We start from the raw sequence: 15674 nt of genomic DNA, 5'->3' as shown, positions 1-15674 counted from the left end.
TTGAAGCGCTTCTAAACGAGCTCTCTGATTGGACGACACACGGGGCGGGGCCTGAGAGAAAATAACGTGAAGCGGAAGTGTCACTGCAATGACACTTTTTCCTTTTTAATATTGTATTATTCTGTTTCACTGTGCCACTGCTGCTTTTACTGTACACGCTGGAACTTGAAGCAATGGTGCCCCTCGCTGAAAACCCTGATGACGAGCTCAAACTACTGCAGATATTCAAACATATGGTCAGGTTTCTAAGCAAATTCATACTCTTTTGACATTAAAGCAAGTAGCAGAATTTGAAAGCTCATTTGAATAAAATATATTTTATTGCATATTTAACTGTTGGGATGTCAGTGGACATTCAAAACAATGCGTTTTTGTATAGGCTGCATTTTTCCTTGGCACATAAAAACCTTAGGCTACAGGACAAAACAAAAGCACCATAGCTTCCACCAGGATGCAAAACATTACCTCACTGAGCATGACAAATTCCCCCGACCATCCACATCAGTTTGTAATGAGCACATGAAAGTCTGACAGCTCAAAGTGAAAGATACTTCTAATGCCGCGTTCAAAACAACTGGGAACTCGGAAAATAGACGAGGTCAAATCATGACGTCAGAAAGTCGGAGCTCTAGAATGATTTTTACCCAGTCGGAGCTCGTTTGTTTTCTGAACCCGGTTGGTTTGAACGCACTGAGGTCGGAAGTCGGAGAATTCTGAGTTCCCAGTTGTTTTGAAGGCGGCATAAATCCACGGCCCTGAGTGATTCCTATTATGGGACTGGTGTGTGCGTGGTGAATGAGGACATCATTGCGTGATTTCATTCTGAATCGCAACACTCCAATCTGTGATGATTTAGTCACAGGAACCAACGTTTTCCCAGCCACCGTGCTTCTACATCTGCATTGCTTTCTGTTTGGGGATTTAGGCTGTGTTTCTGTATAGCACTTTGTGACATCAGCTGATGTAAAAAGGGCTTTATAAATACATTTGATTGAGAACACAAACAAAAACTGAATCGACTAGCTCAGGTTCTCCATTTCTCTTTCAATCATAGATCTGAACAGCACACCACCTTTGCAATGACACCGGACATACTATGCTATTGATCAAATGTAATTGGAGCATATACTCCCCCCGGTGGTCAAATTGAAGAAGACATTGTCAGCAGAAAAGATTAGCCTACATTTCTGAGATTGTTGGTCGGTTTCCCGGATACAGATTAAGGACACTCTTGGATTTACAAGCATGCTCAATGGCTTAATCTGTGTCCGGGAAACCAGCCTGAAGTGTACCATTGCTGCTACGGGGAAATATAATGGTCAGTTTCACAGAGAAAATGTCAAAAACACACTTAGGAAATACAATGTTGTCCTCAGTATAATGTACATTTTATTATAATATTTGTTCTGGCATAATTGTAGGACAGTAACCATTGACATTTAATATGAAACATTATCAACGATATCCTTTCAAATGATCATAATATGCACATGTCTTTATACAGTAGATCACGTTAACTTGTTGAAAAAGCGCCAGTCATTGAAGAGACGTGGTGGTATATCACATCACCCATCAATTACCCGTCATTTGAACATGGACTACACCATAACACATGACATTCTCATAATACCGTCTCTCTCCAATCAGGTTCCAACGTCTCGTTAGTGGTGGACAAATACAGTGTAGAGAGAAAACCTTATTGGACATTACACAACAAAACCCTGACGCAACATATAGCTGTCGGACAGTCACCACCTGTATCCCAAATGGCACCCTATTCCCGATATAGTGCGCTACTTTTGACCGGGACCCATAGTAGTGCAATATGTAAGTAGTGCACTATGAAGGGAATAGGGCTCTGGTCAAATGTAGGGCACTATGAAGGGAATAGGGCTCTAGTCAAATATAGAGCACTATGAAGGGAATAGGGCTCTGGTCAAATGTAGGGCACTATGTAGGGAATAGGGCTCTGGTCAAATGTAGTGTACTATATAGGGAGTCATTTGGGACACAAGCCAGGAACACACAATGACAGGACACATAAAGGCTCTTTGGACAAGCATAGGGCACTTTGTGACGAAGACACAACAGACATACTGTAGTGGACGAGTGACTCACTAACCTGGCGACAGTCTGTTGTTAAAGAACGAATGAGAAGGCTGGACGACTGACAGGACGGCATGTGCAAACAGACAGTGTGAGTGTGTCTGCCTGTCTGTGTCAGTGCATACATTCCTCTGTCTTCTAGGACTGTCATTCATCCCAGAATAAACATCTCTGTATATTCACGATGCGGTCGTTGACGCCCCGCGCCAGGTATCTAGCTGGGTGGTGGCCGTGGCGACGCTCCCCGGGTCTCTCCAACCGCCGAAGGTCTTCTCCAGGTACACAGCGGTGGCCAGGGAGAGACGGTCCTGCTGCTTCCCCACTACCAGCTGCAGTCCCAAGGGTAAACCCTCCGCGCTCAGCCCCAATGGACACTGGGTCACCGGAAGACCCAGAATATTAAAGATACCTGAGGGATGAGAGAAGGGAACCGTGTCAGAGCTGATAAACATGTGGATCTGTACTTCAGGCAATGGCTGTCATTTAGGGATAGATATTTTCCTGACCAGGTAAAGAACATACGAGGCTCTGCAAACTACTGCCTACCTTCCACCACTGACACCAAGCTAGATAAAGCACCACTGACCAGTGTAGGAGAAGTTGAAGGGGGTGAAGAGGGGATGGTGGTGTTTGGGGGCGAGGTGCGGGTGAGAGGGGTAGAGCAGCACCCCGTCTGTCCCCAACAGTTCCTCCAGGTCCTTCTGGAGAGACTCCTTCTGCTGCAGGATGAACTGGGTGGGCTGGGACCTCTGGAACATCTCTACCAGGACCAGACCTGAGAGAGGAGGTAGAGAGAGAGAGAGGCAGAGAGAGAGAGAGAGAGGTAGAGAGAGAGAGAGAGGTAGAGAGAGAGAGAGAGAGAGAGTAGAGGGAGGAGAGAGAGAGAGAGAGGTAGAGAGAGGCAGAGAGAGGAGAGGTAGAGAGAGGAGAGAGAGAGGTAGAGGGAGGTAGAGGTAGAGAGAGGCAGAGAGAGAGAGAGGTAGAGAGAGGCAGAGAGTAGAGGAGAGGTAGAGGAGGCAGAGAGAGGTAGAGGGGAGGGCAGAGAGAGAGGTAGAGGGAGGTAGAGGTAGAGAGAGAGGTAGAGAGAGGAGGGAGAGAGAGAGGCAGAGAGAGAGAGGTAGAGAGAGGTAGAGAGAGGAGAGCGAGGTAGAGAGAGGTAGAGAGGTAGGTAGAGGTAGAGAGGAGAGGTAGAGAGAGAGGTAGAGAGAGGTAGAGAGGCAGAGAGAGAGAGAGAGAGAGAGAGTGGCAACGAGAGGGAAAAAGGACAGTCATTTGTATGTACCAACACACTCCCAGTCTGACGTGGGTCGGGACCAGTGAAACATCTCTACCAGGACCAGAACTGAGAAGAGTTCTGGTTATTTAATTTACAACAATGTGCCCCACTTTCAAGAGCCCGGAGTTAAATGAAAGACAATATAACATTATCCCCAGTGACAGACAACATGACATAGTAGACAAGGGAGAGAGAGAAAAGGAGGGAGGAACAGAGAAGTAGGGGAGGCCTACTACATGTCCTTAAACCATCACACACCATCACATAACCAACACATAACAATCACACACCTATAGCAGCCACGGTGTGCTTGGAGAGTCCCACAGTCCACTTAGCCATCTCCCATAGAGGCCACACCTTCTTCCCATGGTCAGACATCAGCTCTGCAAACGATGTGGGCTGCTGTTGGACGAACAGGCATATAGACCATTAAGGCAATACTATACATTCAAGCACTCACCAATCACTCAGAGACAAGCAAAAACTCACACAAATAGATACACACCTTTCCATCCTTCCCCGGGGCTCCCATCATCGCACTCCAGATCTGGAAGGAGTATTTGAGCTGAGGAATCTTCAGCTGCTGAACTTTGACCCCCAGGTCTGCCTCCAGACGCTCTACCACCTGGGGAAGACATGGTGACACTGAATTCTCTAATGTTCTCTCCCTGCCTCTCTCTATTTCCATCCTCTAATCTTCCTCTGTCTCTCCTGATTCAACCATTTCCCTCATCTCTTATCTCCTTTTCTCTCTCTACCTCCTTTGCTCTATCTCCCCCTTTCTTCCTCCAACTCACCCTCCTCTCTCGCTCTTACCCTCCTCTGAGCCAGGACTAGCTGCTGGTCGACAGGAGACACCAGAGGAACTCTCCTGTCTCCCTCCCTCCTCTCTCTCTCTCTCTCTTATCCTCCTCTGAGCCAGGACTAGCTGCTGGTCGACAGGAGACACCAGAGGAACTCTCCTGTCTCCCCCTCTCTCTCTCTCTCTTACCCTCCTCTGAGCCAGGACTAGCTGCTGGTCGACAGGAGACACCAGAGGAACTCTCCTGTCTCCCTCCTCTCTCTCTCTCTCTTACCCTCCTCTGAGCCAGGACTAGCTGCTGGTCGACAGGAGACACCAGAGGAACTCTCCTGTCTCCCTCCCCTCCTCCCCCTCTCTCTCTTACCCTCCTCTGAGCCAGGACTAGCTGCTGGTCGACAGGAGACACCAGAGGAACTCTCCTGTCTCCCTCCCCTCCTCCCCTCTCTCTCTCTCTTACCCTCCTCTGAGCCAGGACTAGCTGCTGGTCGACAGGAGACACCAGAGGAACTCTCCTGTCTCCCTCCTCTCTCTCTCTCTCTTACCCTCCTCTGAGCCAGGACTAGCTGCTGGTCGACAGGAGACACCAGAGGAACTCTCCTGTCTCCCTCCCCTCTCCCCCTCTCTCTCTTACCCTCCTCTGAGCCAGGACTAGCTGCTGGTCGACAGGAGACACCAGAGGAACTCTCCTGTACAGAGGAGGCTGCTGGATACAACACCTACGACAGGGAGAAGAACCTACACCTGTCTCCCGTTAGATCCACCTCAGACGACAGGGACAACCTGCCAGATCTGAGCAGAGAGGAGAAGCTGCTACACCTCGACAGTAGTCAACTGACACTGGTACAGAGAGGAGCCAGAGGAACTCTCCTGTCTCCCTCCCCTCCTCCCCCTCTCTCTCTCTCTTACCCTCCTCTGAGCCAGGACTAGCAGGTCCTGGTCGACAGGAGACACCAGAGGAACTCTCCTGCCCCGAGGCCGGGGAACTGACCCCTAGATACTACACCTCTACTCTTACCCTCCTCTGAGCCAGGAGAGACAGGAGAACAGAGGAACTCTCCTGTTAGATACTACACCTCTCTCTGAGAGAGAGAACTGACCCTGTTGATACTACACCTACAGAGAGAGAGAAAGAACAGAGACACCAGAGAGAACTGACCCTGTCTCCCTACTACACCTACAGAGAGAGAGGAGAACTGACCCCCTACACCTACTCGTTAGATACTTACACCTCCTCAGAGGAGGAGAACTGCTAGATACTACACCTACAGAGACACCAGAGAGAACTGACCCCTGTCTACCCTACAGAGAGAGAGAGAGAGAACTGACCCACGTTAGATACTACACCTACAGAGACAGAGAGAGAACCCCTCGTTAGATACTACCCCTACAGAGAGAGAGAGGAGAACTCCCATGTTAGATACTACACCTACAGAGAGAGAGGAGAACTGAGCCAGATACTACACCTACAGAGAGAGCTGCTGGATACTACACCTCGACCCACAGGACTACACCTACAGAGGAGAGCCTCCATCGTGAGGACACCTACAGAGAAGAACCGTAGTCTCTTCAGATCCACCTCAGACGACAGGGACAACCTGCAGATGGAGAGGCAGAGAGAGAGAAGACATGTTAGATACTACACCTACAGAGAGAGAGAGGAGAACATATCTGGGTGTTATTAGGACATGTAGACGTTAGATCAATGTTCATCTGTGCATGTTGAGAGAGAGGAGAACTGACCCATGTTAGATACTACACCTACAGAGAGAGAGTTGGAGAACTCCCATAACACTACACCTGAGCATGGGCAGACCCAGGATACAACACCTACAGAGAGAGAGAGAGGAGAACTGACCCATGTTAGATACTACACCTACAGAGAGAGGAGAACTGACCCACGTTAGATACTACACCTACAGAGAGAGAGGGAGAACTGACCCACGTTAGATACTACACCTACAGAGAGAGAGAAGAACTGACCCACGTTAGATACTACACCTACAGAGAGAGAACTGACCCACGTTAGATACTACACCGACAGAGAGAGAACTGACCCACGTTAGATACTACACCTACAGAGAGAGAGAGAGAACTGACCCACGTTAGATACTACACCTACAGAGAGAGAACTGACCCACGTTAGACACTACACCTACAGAGAGAGAGAGGAGAACTGACCCACGTTAGATACTACACCTACAGAGAGAACTGACCCACGTTAGATACTACACCTACAGAGAGAGAGGAGAACTGACCCACGTTAGATACTACACCTGTCTAGAGGGAGGATAATGGACAATATCAGTAGAACACCCAGAAACACACACACCTGCAAGCTAAAAAACACACAAACACACAAAGGACGTGTATGTTGATGATTCAACCATATATACATCAGCAACCACAGCTAATGAAGTCACTGAAACCCTTAACAAAGAGTTGCAGTCTGTTTAGGAATGGGTGTCCAGTAATAAACTGGTCCTGAACATCTTAAACTAAGAGCCTTGTATTTAGTACCAATCACTCCCTAAGTTCTAGACCTCAGCTGAATCTGGTAATGAATGGTGTGGCTGTTGAACAAGTTGAGGAGACTAAATGACTTGGTATTCCCTTAGATTGTAAACTGTCATGGTCAAAACATATAGATTCAATGGTTGTAAAGACGGGGAGAAGTCTTGTAGCCTCTAGTTTTGTCTTATCTTGATTATTGTCCAATCAAGTGTTGCAAAGAAAGACCTAGTTAAGCTGTAGCTCATTGTAATCAGAGGGCTCATATAAACACTATGCTGCCAGTCTCTCTTGGCTAACAGTTGAGAAGAGACTGACTGCATCACTTCTTCTTTTGATGAGAAACATTGTGTTGAAAATCCCAACTTGTTTACATAGTCAACTTACAGTGCATTCGGAAAGTATTCAGACCCCTTAACCTTTTCTACATTTTGTCACGTTAGAGCCTTATTCTAAACCAGATTAAATAGTTGGTTTCCCCTCAACAATCTCCACACAATACCCCATAATGACAAAGCAAAAACAGTTTAAAAAAAAAAGTTTGCTAATGTATAAAAAAATACAAAAATGAAAATATCTGAATTACATAAGTATTCAGACCCTTTACTCAATACTTTGAGGCACCTTTGGCAGTAATTACAGCCTTGAGTCTTCTTGGGTATGACGCTATAAGCTTGGCACACCTGTATTTGGGGAGTTTCTCCCATTCTTCTCTGCAGATCCTCTCAAGCTCTTTCAGGTTGGATGGGGAGCATCACTGCAAAGCTATTTTCAGGTCTCTCCAGAGATGTTCGATAGGGTTCAAGTCCGGGCTCTGGCTGGGCCACTCAAGGATATTCAGAGACTTGTCACGTAGCCACTCTTGCATTGTCTTGGCTGTGTGCTTAGGGTTGTTGTCCTGTTGGAAGGTGAACCTTGGCCCTCGTTTGAGGTCCTGAGCACTCTGGAGCAGGTTTTGATCTCTCTGCACCTTGCTCTGTTCATCTTTCCCTCAATCCTGACTAGTCTCCCAGTCCCTGCCGCTGAAAAACATCCCCACAGCATTATGCTGTCATCACCATGCTTCACTGTAGGGATGGTGCCAGATTTCTCCATATATGACTCTTGGCATTCAGGCCAAACAGTTCAATCTTGGCCACAGCACCTCAGCCACGCTCAAGGTCCTAAACGATATCATAACCGCCATCGATAAGAGACATTACTGTGCAGCCATATTCATCGACCTGGCCAAGACTTTCGACTCTGTCAATCACCACATTCTTATTGGCAGACTCGACAGCCTTGGGACCTCAAATGACTGCATCGCCTGGTTTACCAACTACTTCTCTGACAGAGTTCAGTGTGTCAAATCGGAGGGCCTGTTGTCCGGACCTCTGGCAGTCTCTACACAGGGTTCAATTATCGGGCCGACTCTCTTCTCTGTATACATCAATGATGTCGCTCTTGCTGCTGGGGATTCTCTGATCCACCTCTACGCAGATGACAAGATTCTGTATACTTCTGGCCCTTCTTTGGACACTGTGTTAACTAACCTCCAGACGAGCTTCAATGCCATACAACTCTCCTTCTGTGGCCTCCAATTGCTCTTAAATGCAAGTAAAACTAAATGCATGCTCTTCAACCAATTGCTGCCCGCACCTGCCCACCCATCCAGCATCACTACTCTGGACGGCTCTGACTTAGAATACGTGGACAACTACAAACACCTGGGTGTCTGGTTAGACTGTAAAGTCTCCTTCCAGACTCACATTAAGCATCTCCAATCCAAAATTAAATCTAGAATTGGCTTCCTATACCGCAACAAAGCATCCTTCACTCATGCTGCCAAACATACCCTCGTAAAACTGACCATCCTACCGGTCCTCGACTTCCGAGATGTAATCTATAAAATAGCCTCTAACACTCTACTCAACAAATTGGATGCAGTCTATCACAGTGTCATCCGTTTTGTCACCAAAGCCCCATATACTACCCACCACTGCGACCTGTACGCTCTCGTTGGTTGGCCCTCGCTTCATACTCGTCGCCAAACCCACTGGCTACAGGTTATCTCCAAGTCTCTGCTAGGTAAAGCCCCACCTTATCTCAGCTCACTGGTCACCATAGCAGCACCCACTCGTAGCACGCGCTCCAGCAGGTATATCTCACTGGTCATCCCCAAAGCCAATTCCTCCTTTGGTCGACTTTCCTTCCAGTTCTCTGCTGCCAATGACTGGAACGAACTGCAAAAATCACTGAAGCTGGATACTCATATCTTCCTCACTAACTTTAAGCACCAGCTGTCAGAGCAGTTTACAGATCACTGCACCTGTACATAGCCCATCTGTAAACAGCCCATCTATCTACCTACCTCATCCCCATACTGTATTGATTTATTTATCTTGCTCCTTTGCACCCCAGTATCTCTACTTGCACATTCATCTTCTGCACATCTACCACTCCAGTGTGTAATTGCTATATTGTAATTACTTCGCCACCATGGCCTATTTATTGCCTTAACTCCCTTATCTTACCTCATTTGCACTCACTGTATATAGACTTCTTGTTTTATTTTTTCTACTGTATTATTGACTGTATGTTTCGTTTATTCCATGTGTAACTCTGTGTTGTTGTATGTGTCGAATTACTACGCTTTATCTTGGCCAGGTAGCAGTTGCGAATGAGAACTTGTTCTCAACTAGCCTACTTGGTTAAATAAAGGTGAAATAAAAATATATATAAAAACAAAATGCCACCAGATGTCTTTTCACAGTCCCCAAATCCACAACAAATTCAAGAAAGCGTACAGTATTACATAGAGCCATTATTCAATGGAACTCTGTTGCTCAAATGAACAGCAAACCTGGTTTAAAAAACAGATAAAGCAACACCTCACGGCACAACGCCTCTCCCCTATTTCACCTAGATAGTTTGTGTGTATTGTATTGACATGAAAGCTGTGTGCCCTTTTTAAATGATTGTAGTTCTGTCCTTGAGCTGTTCTTGTCTAACGATGTTCTGTATCATGTTTCATGTTCTGTGTTGAACCCCAGGAAGAGTAGCTGTTGCTTTAACAACAGCTTATGGGGATAGTAATAACATACCAAATATTAAAATACACACACACCTGCAATTAAACACAACCACACGCACGATTAGAAGGAACTGGCCCTGTTACATCCTACAGAGACAGCAGATTGGTGAGTGTCTCACACACACAGGACGTGTCCCTCTACAACACGGGGACAGATACAAACCTCCATGCACACAACACTCACACACAGGACGTGTCCCTCTACAACACGGGGACAGATACAAACCTCCATGCACACAACACTCACACACAGGACGTGTCCCTCTACAACACGGGACAGATACAAACCTCCATGCACACAACACTCACACACAGGACGTGTCCCTCTACAACACGGGACAGATACAAACCTCCATGCACACAACACTCACACACAGGACGTGTCCTCTACAACACGGGACAGATACAAACCTCCATGCACACAACACTCACACACAGGACGTGTCCCTCTACAACAACGGGACAGATACAAACCTCCATGCACACAACACTCACACACAGGACGTGTCCTCTGCAACACGGGACAGATACAAACCTCCATGCACACAACACTCACACACAGGACGTGTCCCTCTACAACACGGGACAGATACAAACCTCCATGCACACAACACTCACACACAGGACGTGTCCTCTACAACGTGGGACAGATACAAACCTCCATGCACACAACACTCACACACAGGACATGTCAAACCTCCTGCAACACAGGGGACAGATACAAACCTCCATGCACACAACACTCACACACAGGACGTGTCCCTCTACAACGTGGGATAGATACAAACCTCCATGCACACAACACTCACACACAGGACATGTCTCTCTACAACGTGGGATAGATACAAACCTCCATGCACACAACACTCACACACAGGACGTGTCCCTCTACAACACGGGACAGATACAAACCTCCATGCACACAACACTCACACACAGGACGTGTCCCTCTACAACGTGGGACAGATACAAACCTCCATGCACACAACACTCACACACAGGACGTGTCTCTCTACAACGTGGGATAGATACAAACCTCCATGCACACAACACTCACACACAGGACGTGTCTCTCTGCAACACAACGTGGGACAGATACAAACCTCCATGCACACAACACTCACACACAGGACGTGTCTCTCTACAACGTGGGACAGATACAAACCTCCATGCACACAACACTCACACACAGGACGTGTCTCTCTACAACGTGGGATAGATACAAACCTCCATGCACACAACACTCACACACAGGACGTGTCCCTCTACAACGTGGGATAGATACAAACCTCCATGCACACAACACTCACACACAGGACATGTCTCTCTGCAACACGGGACAGATACAAACCTCCATGCACACAACACTCACACACAGGACGTGTCCCTCTACAACGTGGGACAGATACAAACCTCCATGCACACAACACTCACACACAGGACGTGTCTCTCTACAACGTGGGACAGATACAAACCTCCATGCACACAACACTCACACACAGGACATGTCTCTCTGCAACACGGGACAGATACAAACCTCCATGCACACAACACTCACACACAGGACGTGTCCCTCTACAACGTGGGATAGATACAAACCTCCATGCACACAACACTCACACACAGGACGTGTCTCTCTACAACACGGGACAGATACAAACCTCCATGCACACAACACTCACACACAGGACATGTCTCTCTGCAACACGGGACAGATACAAACCTCCATGCACACAACACTCACACACAGGACGTGTCCCTCTCACACACAACGTGGGACAGATACAAACCTCCATGCACACAACACTCACACACAGGACGTGTCTCTCTGCAACACGGGACAGATACAAACCTCCATGAACACAACACTCACACACAGGACGTGTCTCTCTACAACACGGGACAGATACAAACCTCCTGCACACAACACTCACACACAGGACGTGTCTCTCTACAACGTGGGATAGATACAAACCTCCATGCACACAACACTCACACACAGGACATGTCTCTCTGCAACACGGGACAGATACAAACCTCCATGCACACAACACTCACACACAGGACGTGTCCCTCTACAACGTGGGATAGATACAAACCTCCATGCACACAACACTCACACACTGGACGTGTCTCTCTACAACACGGGACAGACACAAACCTCCATGCACACAACACTCACACACAGGACATGTCTCTCTGCAACACGGGACAGATACAAACCTCCATGCACACAACACTCACACACAGGACGTGTCCCTCTACAACGTGGGATAGATACAAACCTCCATGCACACAACACTCACACACAGGACGTGTCTCTCTGCAACACGGGACAGATACAAACCTCCATGAACACAACACTCACACACAGGACATGTCTCTCTGCAACACGGGACAGATACAAACCTCCATGCACACAACACTCACACACAGGACGTGTCTCTCTACAACACGGGACAGATACAAACCTCCTGCACACAACACTCACACACAGGACGTGTCTCTCTGCAACACGGGACAGATACAAACCTCCATGCACACAACACTCACACACAGGTGTCAGACTGGACGCCCTCACCTGATGTTGGCTTGTGGCCGAAGATGCCGTTGAAGAATGCTGGGATGCGAATACTGCCCCCAACATCAGAGCCAACCCCTATCACGGAACCACCGCCGCCCAAAATACTGCCCTCCCCTCCTGAGAGAGACAGAGAGATAAAGGTCATACTAGATGGTAGTAACAATATATTGAAGGTTGACAGTAGAGGTAACATTCTATTATCTGCTCCATTCCACCGTATTCCAAACATTCTGTTGCCATTCCATTCCATTCCACCGTATTCCAAACATTCCATTCCACCGTATTCCAAACATTCCATTCCACCGTATTCCAAACATTCCATTCCACCGTATTCCAAACATTCCATTCCACCGTATTCCAAACATTCCATTCCACCGTATTCCAAACATTCTGTTGCCATTCCATTTCATTGGATTCCATCCATTCCATTCCATTCCATTTGATTCCATCCATTCCATTCCATTTCATTGGATTCCATCCATTCCATTCCATTTCATTGGATTCCATCCATTCCATTCCATTTCATTGGATTCCATCCATTCCATTCCATTTCATTGGATTCCATCCATTCCATTCCATTTCATTGGATTCCATCCATTCCATTCCATTTCATTGGATTCCATCCATTCCATTCCATTTCATTGGATTCCATCCTTTCCATTCCATTTCATTGGATTCCATCCTTTCCATTCCATTTCATTGGATTCCATCCTTTCCATTCCATTTCATTGGATTCCATCCTTTCCATTCCATTCCATTGGAGAATGACAGCGGTGTAACTAACCGGAGCTTCCTCCTGGTATTCTCTCCAGGTCGTATGGGTTGTTGGTGATTCCATACAGGTGGTTATGGGACTCAAGCCACATGCAGAGCTCACTACAGTTAGTCACCCCCAGAGGAATGGCCCCTGCCCTCTTCAGCAGAGCCACCGGGGGAGCGTCCGTTGCCGAAATCACCCCCCGCCGTGACACCAGCCCTGTGGAGTTAGGCATGCCTGGGGAGAAAAGAGAGAGAGGGGCAAAAGAGGGAGAGGGATAGTAAATGGGGACAGTGAACAAGGCATTGGAACAAACAAGGCTTTTATTTCAACTGTAGTAGTTCAGTAGGTTTCCAATTTCAGCAGGTTTAGACCTTGAGAGTGAGGAAATGGCACAGAGACAGATAAGACTTTAGCAACAAACGTTGCATCAAGGACAACCAGTGGGGAAAGAACACTGATTGCAGCACAGAGGCACAACTACAGGTCAGGTATTGGCCATGTTGATCATATTATCCTCACTAGAAGTAGCATTAGTAGCCTGCCCTGGACGCAAGACTCCATACATTGGCACCAAACGTTGCATCAAATATTGAAATACAACAGACAGCAGTACTGCTGCAGGTCAGGGCAGTGACCCTGTTTGCCAGAGTACCAGGGTTCATAGAAATAAAGTGACTCTATTCTAACCATCATTAGAAGGAGTAGCATTAGCAGCCTACCCTGGAGGGAGAAGGCCTCTTTGACAGTGAAAGGGACACCCAGTAGAGGAAGCCTGTCCTCCAGAACATCCTCTCCTCCTGTCTCCTCCTCTATCAGCTTATCCACCTGGGCTGCTTCCTGCAGGGCCAATGAAAACCTGAGAGAGATGGGTGGAGGGATGGAGGGAGAGAGAGAGAGATAGAGAGGGGGGTGGTAGAAGGGACAGACAGAGAATAGGAGGTAAGAGATAAAGGGAGGATGGGAGTGTGGCTTGACTTGAAATGCACAGTGAAAGTAGGTGTCCTCTCTCGATCTCACACACACACACCCTCTCTCTTACCTGTCCTTGACCATGGCATTGATGAGAGGGTTAATCTCTTGGATGCGGTCTATGTAGGTCTGTACCACCTCCACACTGGTTACCTGAGCGAACAGGGGCAATTATAGAAATTAGTCTGATTGATCAAGATATGCTGTGCCCCAAATGCCACCCTATTCCCTGTTAGTGCACTACCTTTGACCAGAAGTAGTGCATTGCATAGGGAATAAGGTGCTATTTGGGATACAAACATGATCAATCCAAAAAAGAAATGAGAAGCACAACCGTGAATATTTAGGATGAATATGTCTATTCTCGTATGCTGGAAACACTGTTAAAAGCTATTCTGAGAGAACAATTGGCAGGATGTATAGTGACATTTTCCAGATGTTCAAAGCACTGTAACGTTACATAGCAGAGAGAGAACGGGAGTCGGGGAAAGAGTTCCTATTGTCTCTGTCTCTATCCCAAAATGGCACCCTATTCCCTTTATAGTGCACTACTTTCAACCAGAACCCTATGGGCCTTGGTCAAAAGTAGTGCACTATATAGGTTACCAGTTGCCATTTGGGATGTAGCCTCCTCTGACTACAGTGACCTTTGTGCAGGTGAAGTAAAGTCCCCTCCGGTGGCTCGACGTGGCCCCCTGCCACTATTGTTTACGTTCTAGAAGTAAATCCCTCTCAACAGGGAGCCCGGCTCAACCATCAAAAGCCACACAAATTTGTGTCCCAACTGGTACCTTATTATGTAGTGTACTGCTTTTGAACAGAGACCTGTATGGAATAGAGAATCAAACTACAGTATATATTCTGGGATGTGACAGGATGTGTTTGAAAACACAACCAACTTGAATGTATTTTATATGAAATGCTAATTCAATAGACTACTTTATTCAAGTAGGCCCATAGTAATACAACTACTATTAGGTACGAAGTACAGTAAACTACTATGTCAGTAAACTACTGTCGTGAGTTATTACTAGCCTACATATCCCAGCATTCGTCAGTGCCACCGAGTCACCTTGCAGCATCTTTCTCTTCCCTAAACATTCCGAGCTACGATGCATAATAAAACAAGCAACTGGCAGTTCTTCATTTACCCCGGACATTTCTATATGACTACACGTTATGTCACGATCTACCGGGTGGCATTTAACTACCTAACAACACTTTAATAAAGTTCACCTGCCTCTCTCCGTCGAATCATGCGGGCGAGCCGCATCGCGGGGACCCTCAACAGTGGGTTGGTGATTGGTGGGAGCCTCCTCACCGACCTGTCGGCTCCGCGCCGCTGAACGAGCAGCTGGAAGACGGCAAACAGCATCCCGACCGCTACCCGCAGTATCGAGGCCAGGAACCGTTCGAACCGTGTCAGCGCCATTACTACCGATAGCGGAAGACTAGCTATTTCGACATGAGATTTCGGGTGCCAGAAATTGCCGTACTACTAAAAAAGATCCACTGCTCAGTCTCTATCCACTCTCCCAGAATGCAACGGGGTGCTGTAATAAAATGAACCTCTGCCTCTGCTAGCTGCAGGTGTTA

The 15674-nt window shown here is 47.3% G+C and overlaps 1 protein-coding gene across 1 annotated transcript; it reads right to left on the bottom strand.

The window, feature by feature from the left end:
• Positions 1–1366: 1366 nt before the first annotated feature.
• LOC115122854 (fatty-acid amide hydrolase 2-A-like) lies at positions 1367–15661 on the bottom strand. The gene is made up of 12 exons (XM_065003313.1): positions 15319–15661; positions 14149–14231; positions 13829–13965; positions 13134–13343; positions 12347–12466; positions 6398–6457; positions 5706–5760; positions 4816–4864; positions 3888–4007; positions 3673–3784; positions 2693–2881; positions 1367–2515 (listed from the first exon to the last, which is right to left on the bottom strand). The coding sequence occupies exons 1-12, from the start codon at positions 15508–15510 to the stop codon at positions 2286–2288; spliced, it is 1557 nt and encodes a 518-aa protein (XP_064859385.1). The 5' UTR covers positions 15511–15661; the 3' UTR covers positions 1367–2285.
• Between the last annotated feature and the right edge of the window lie 13 nt (positions 15662–15674).

Source organism: Oncorhynchus nerka, linkage group LG18 (assembly GCF_034236695.1).
Source record: "Oncorhynchus nerka isolate Pitt River linkage group LG18, Oner_Uvic_2.0, whole genome shotgun sequence".
NCBI lineage: Eukaryota > Metazoa > Chordata > Actinopteri > Salmoniformes > Salmonidae > Oncorhynchus > Oncorhynchus nerka.
Note: the sequence above shows the minus strand (reverse complement) of the source record. Positions and strands in the feature narration are given on the sequence as shown.

Bases quoted from the DNA above. Each gene is read 5' to 3' on its own strand.
- LOC115122854 (XM_065003313.1), bottom strand. From the start codon at position 15,510: ATGGCGCTGACACGGTTCGAACGGTTCCTGGCCTCGATACTGCGGGTA. The intron at 3,785-3,887 runs GTGTGTATCTAT...TTCGTCCAACAG, and splicing joins CCCCGGGGAAGGATGGAAAG to CAGCCCACATCGTTTGCAGA. The intron at 2,516-2,692 runs GTCAGTGGTGCT...CTCATCCCTCAG, and splicing joins CTTCAACTTCTCCTACACTG to GTATCTTTAATATTCTGGGT.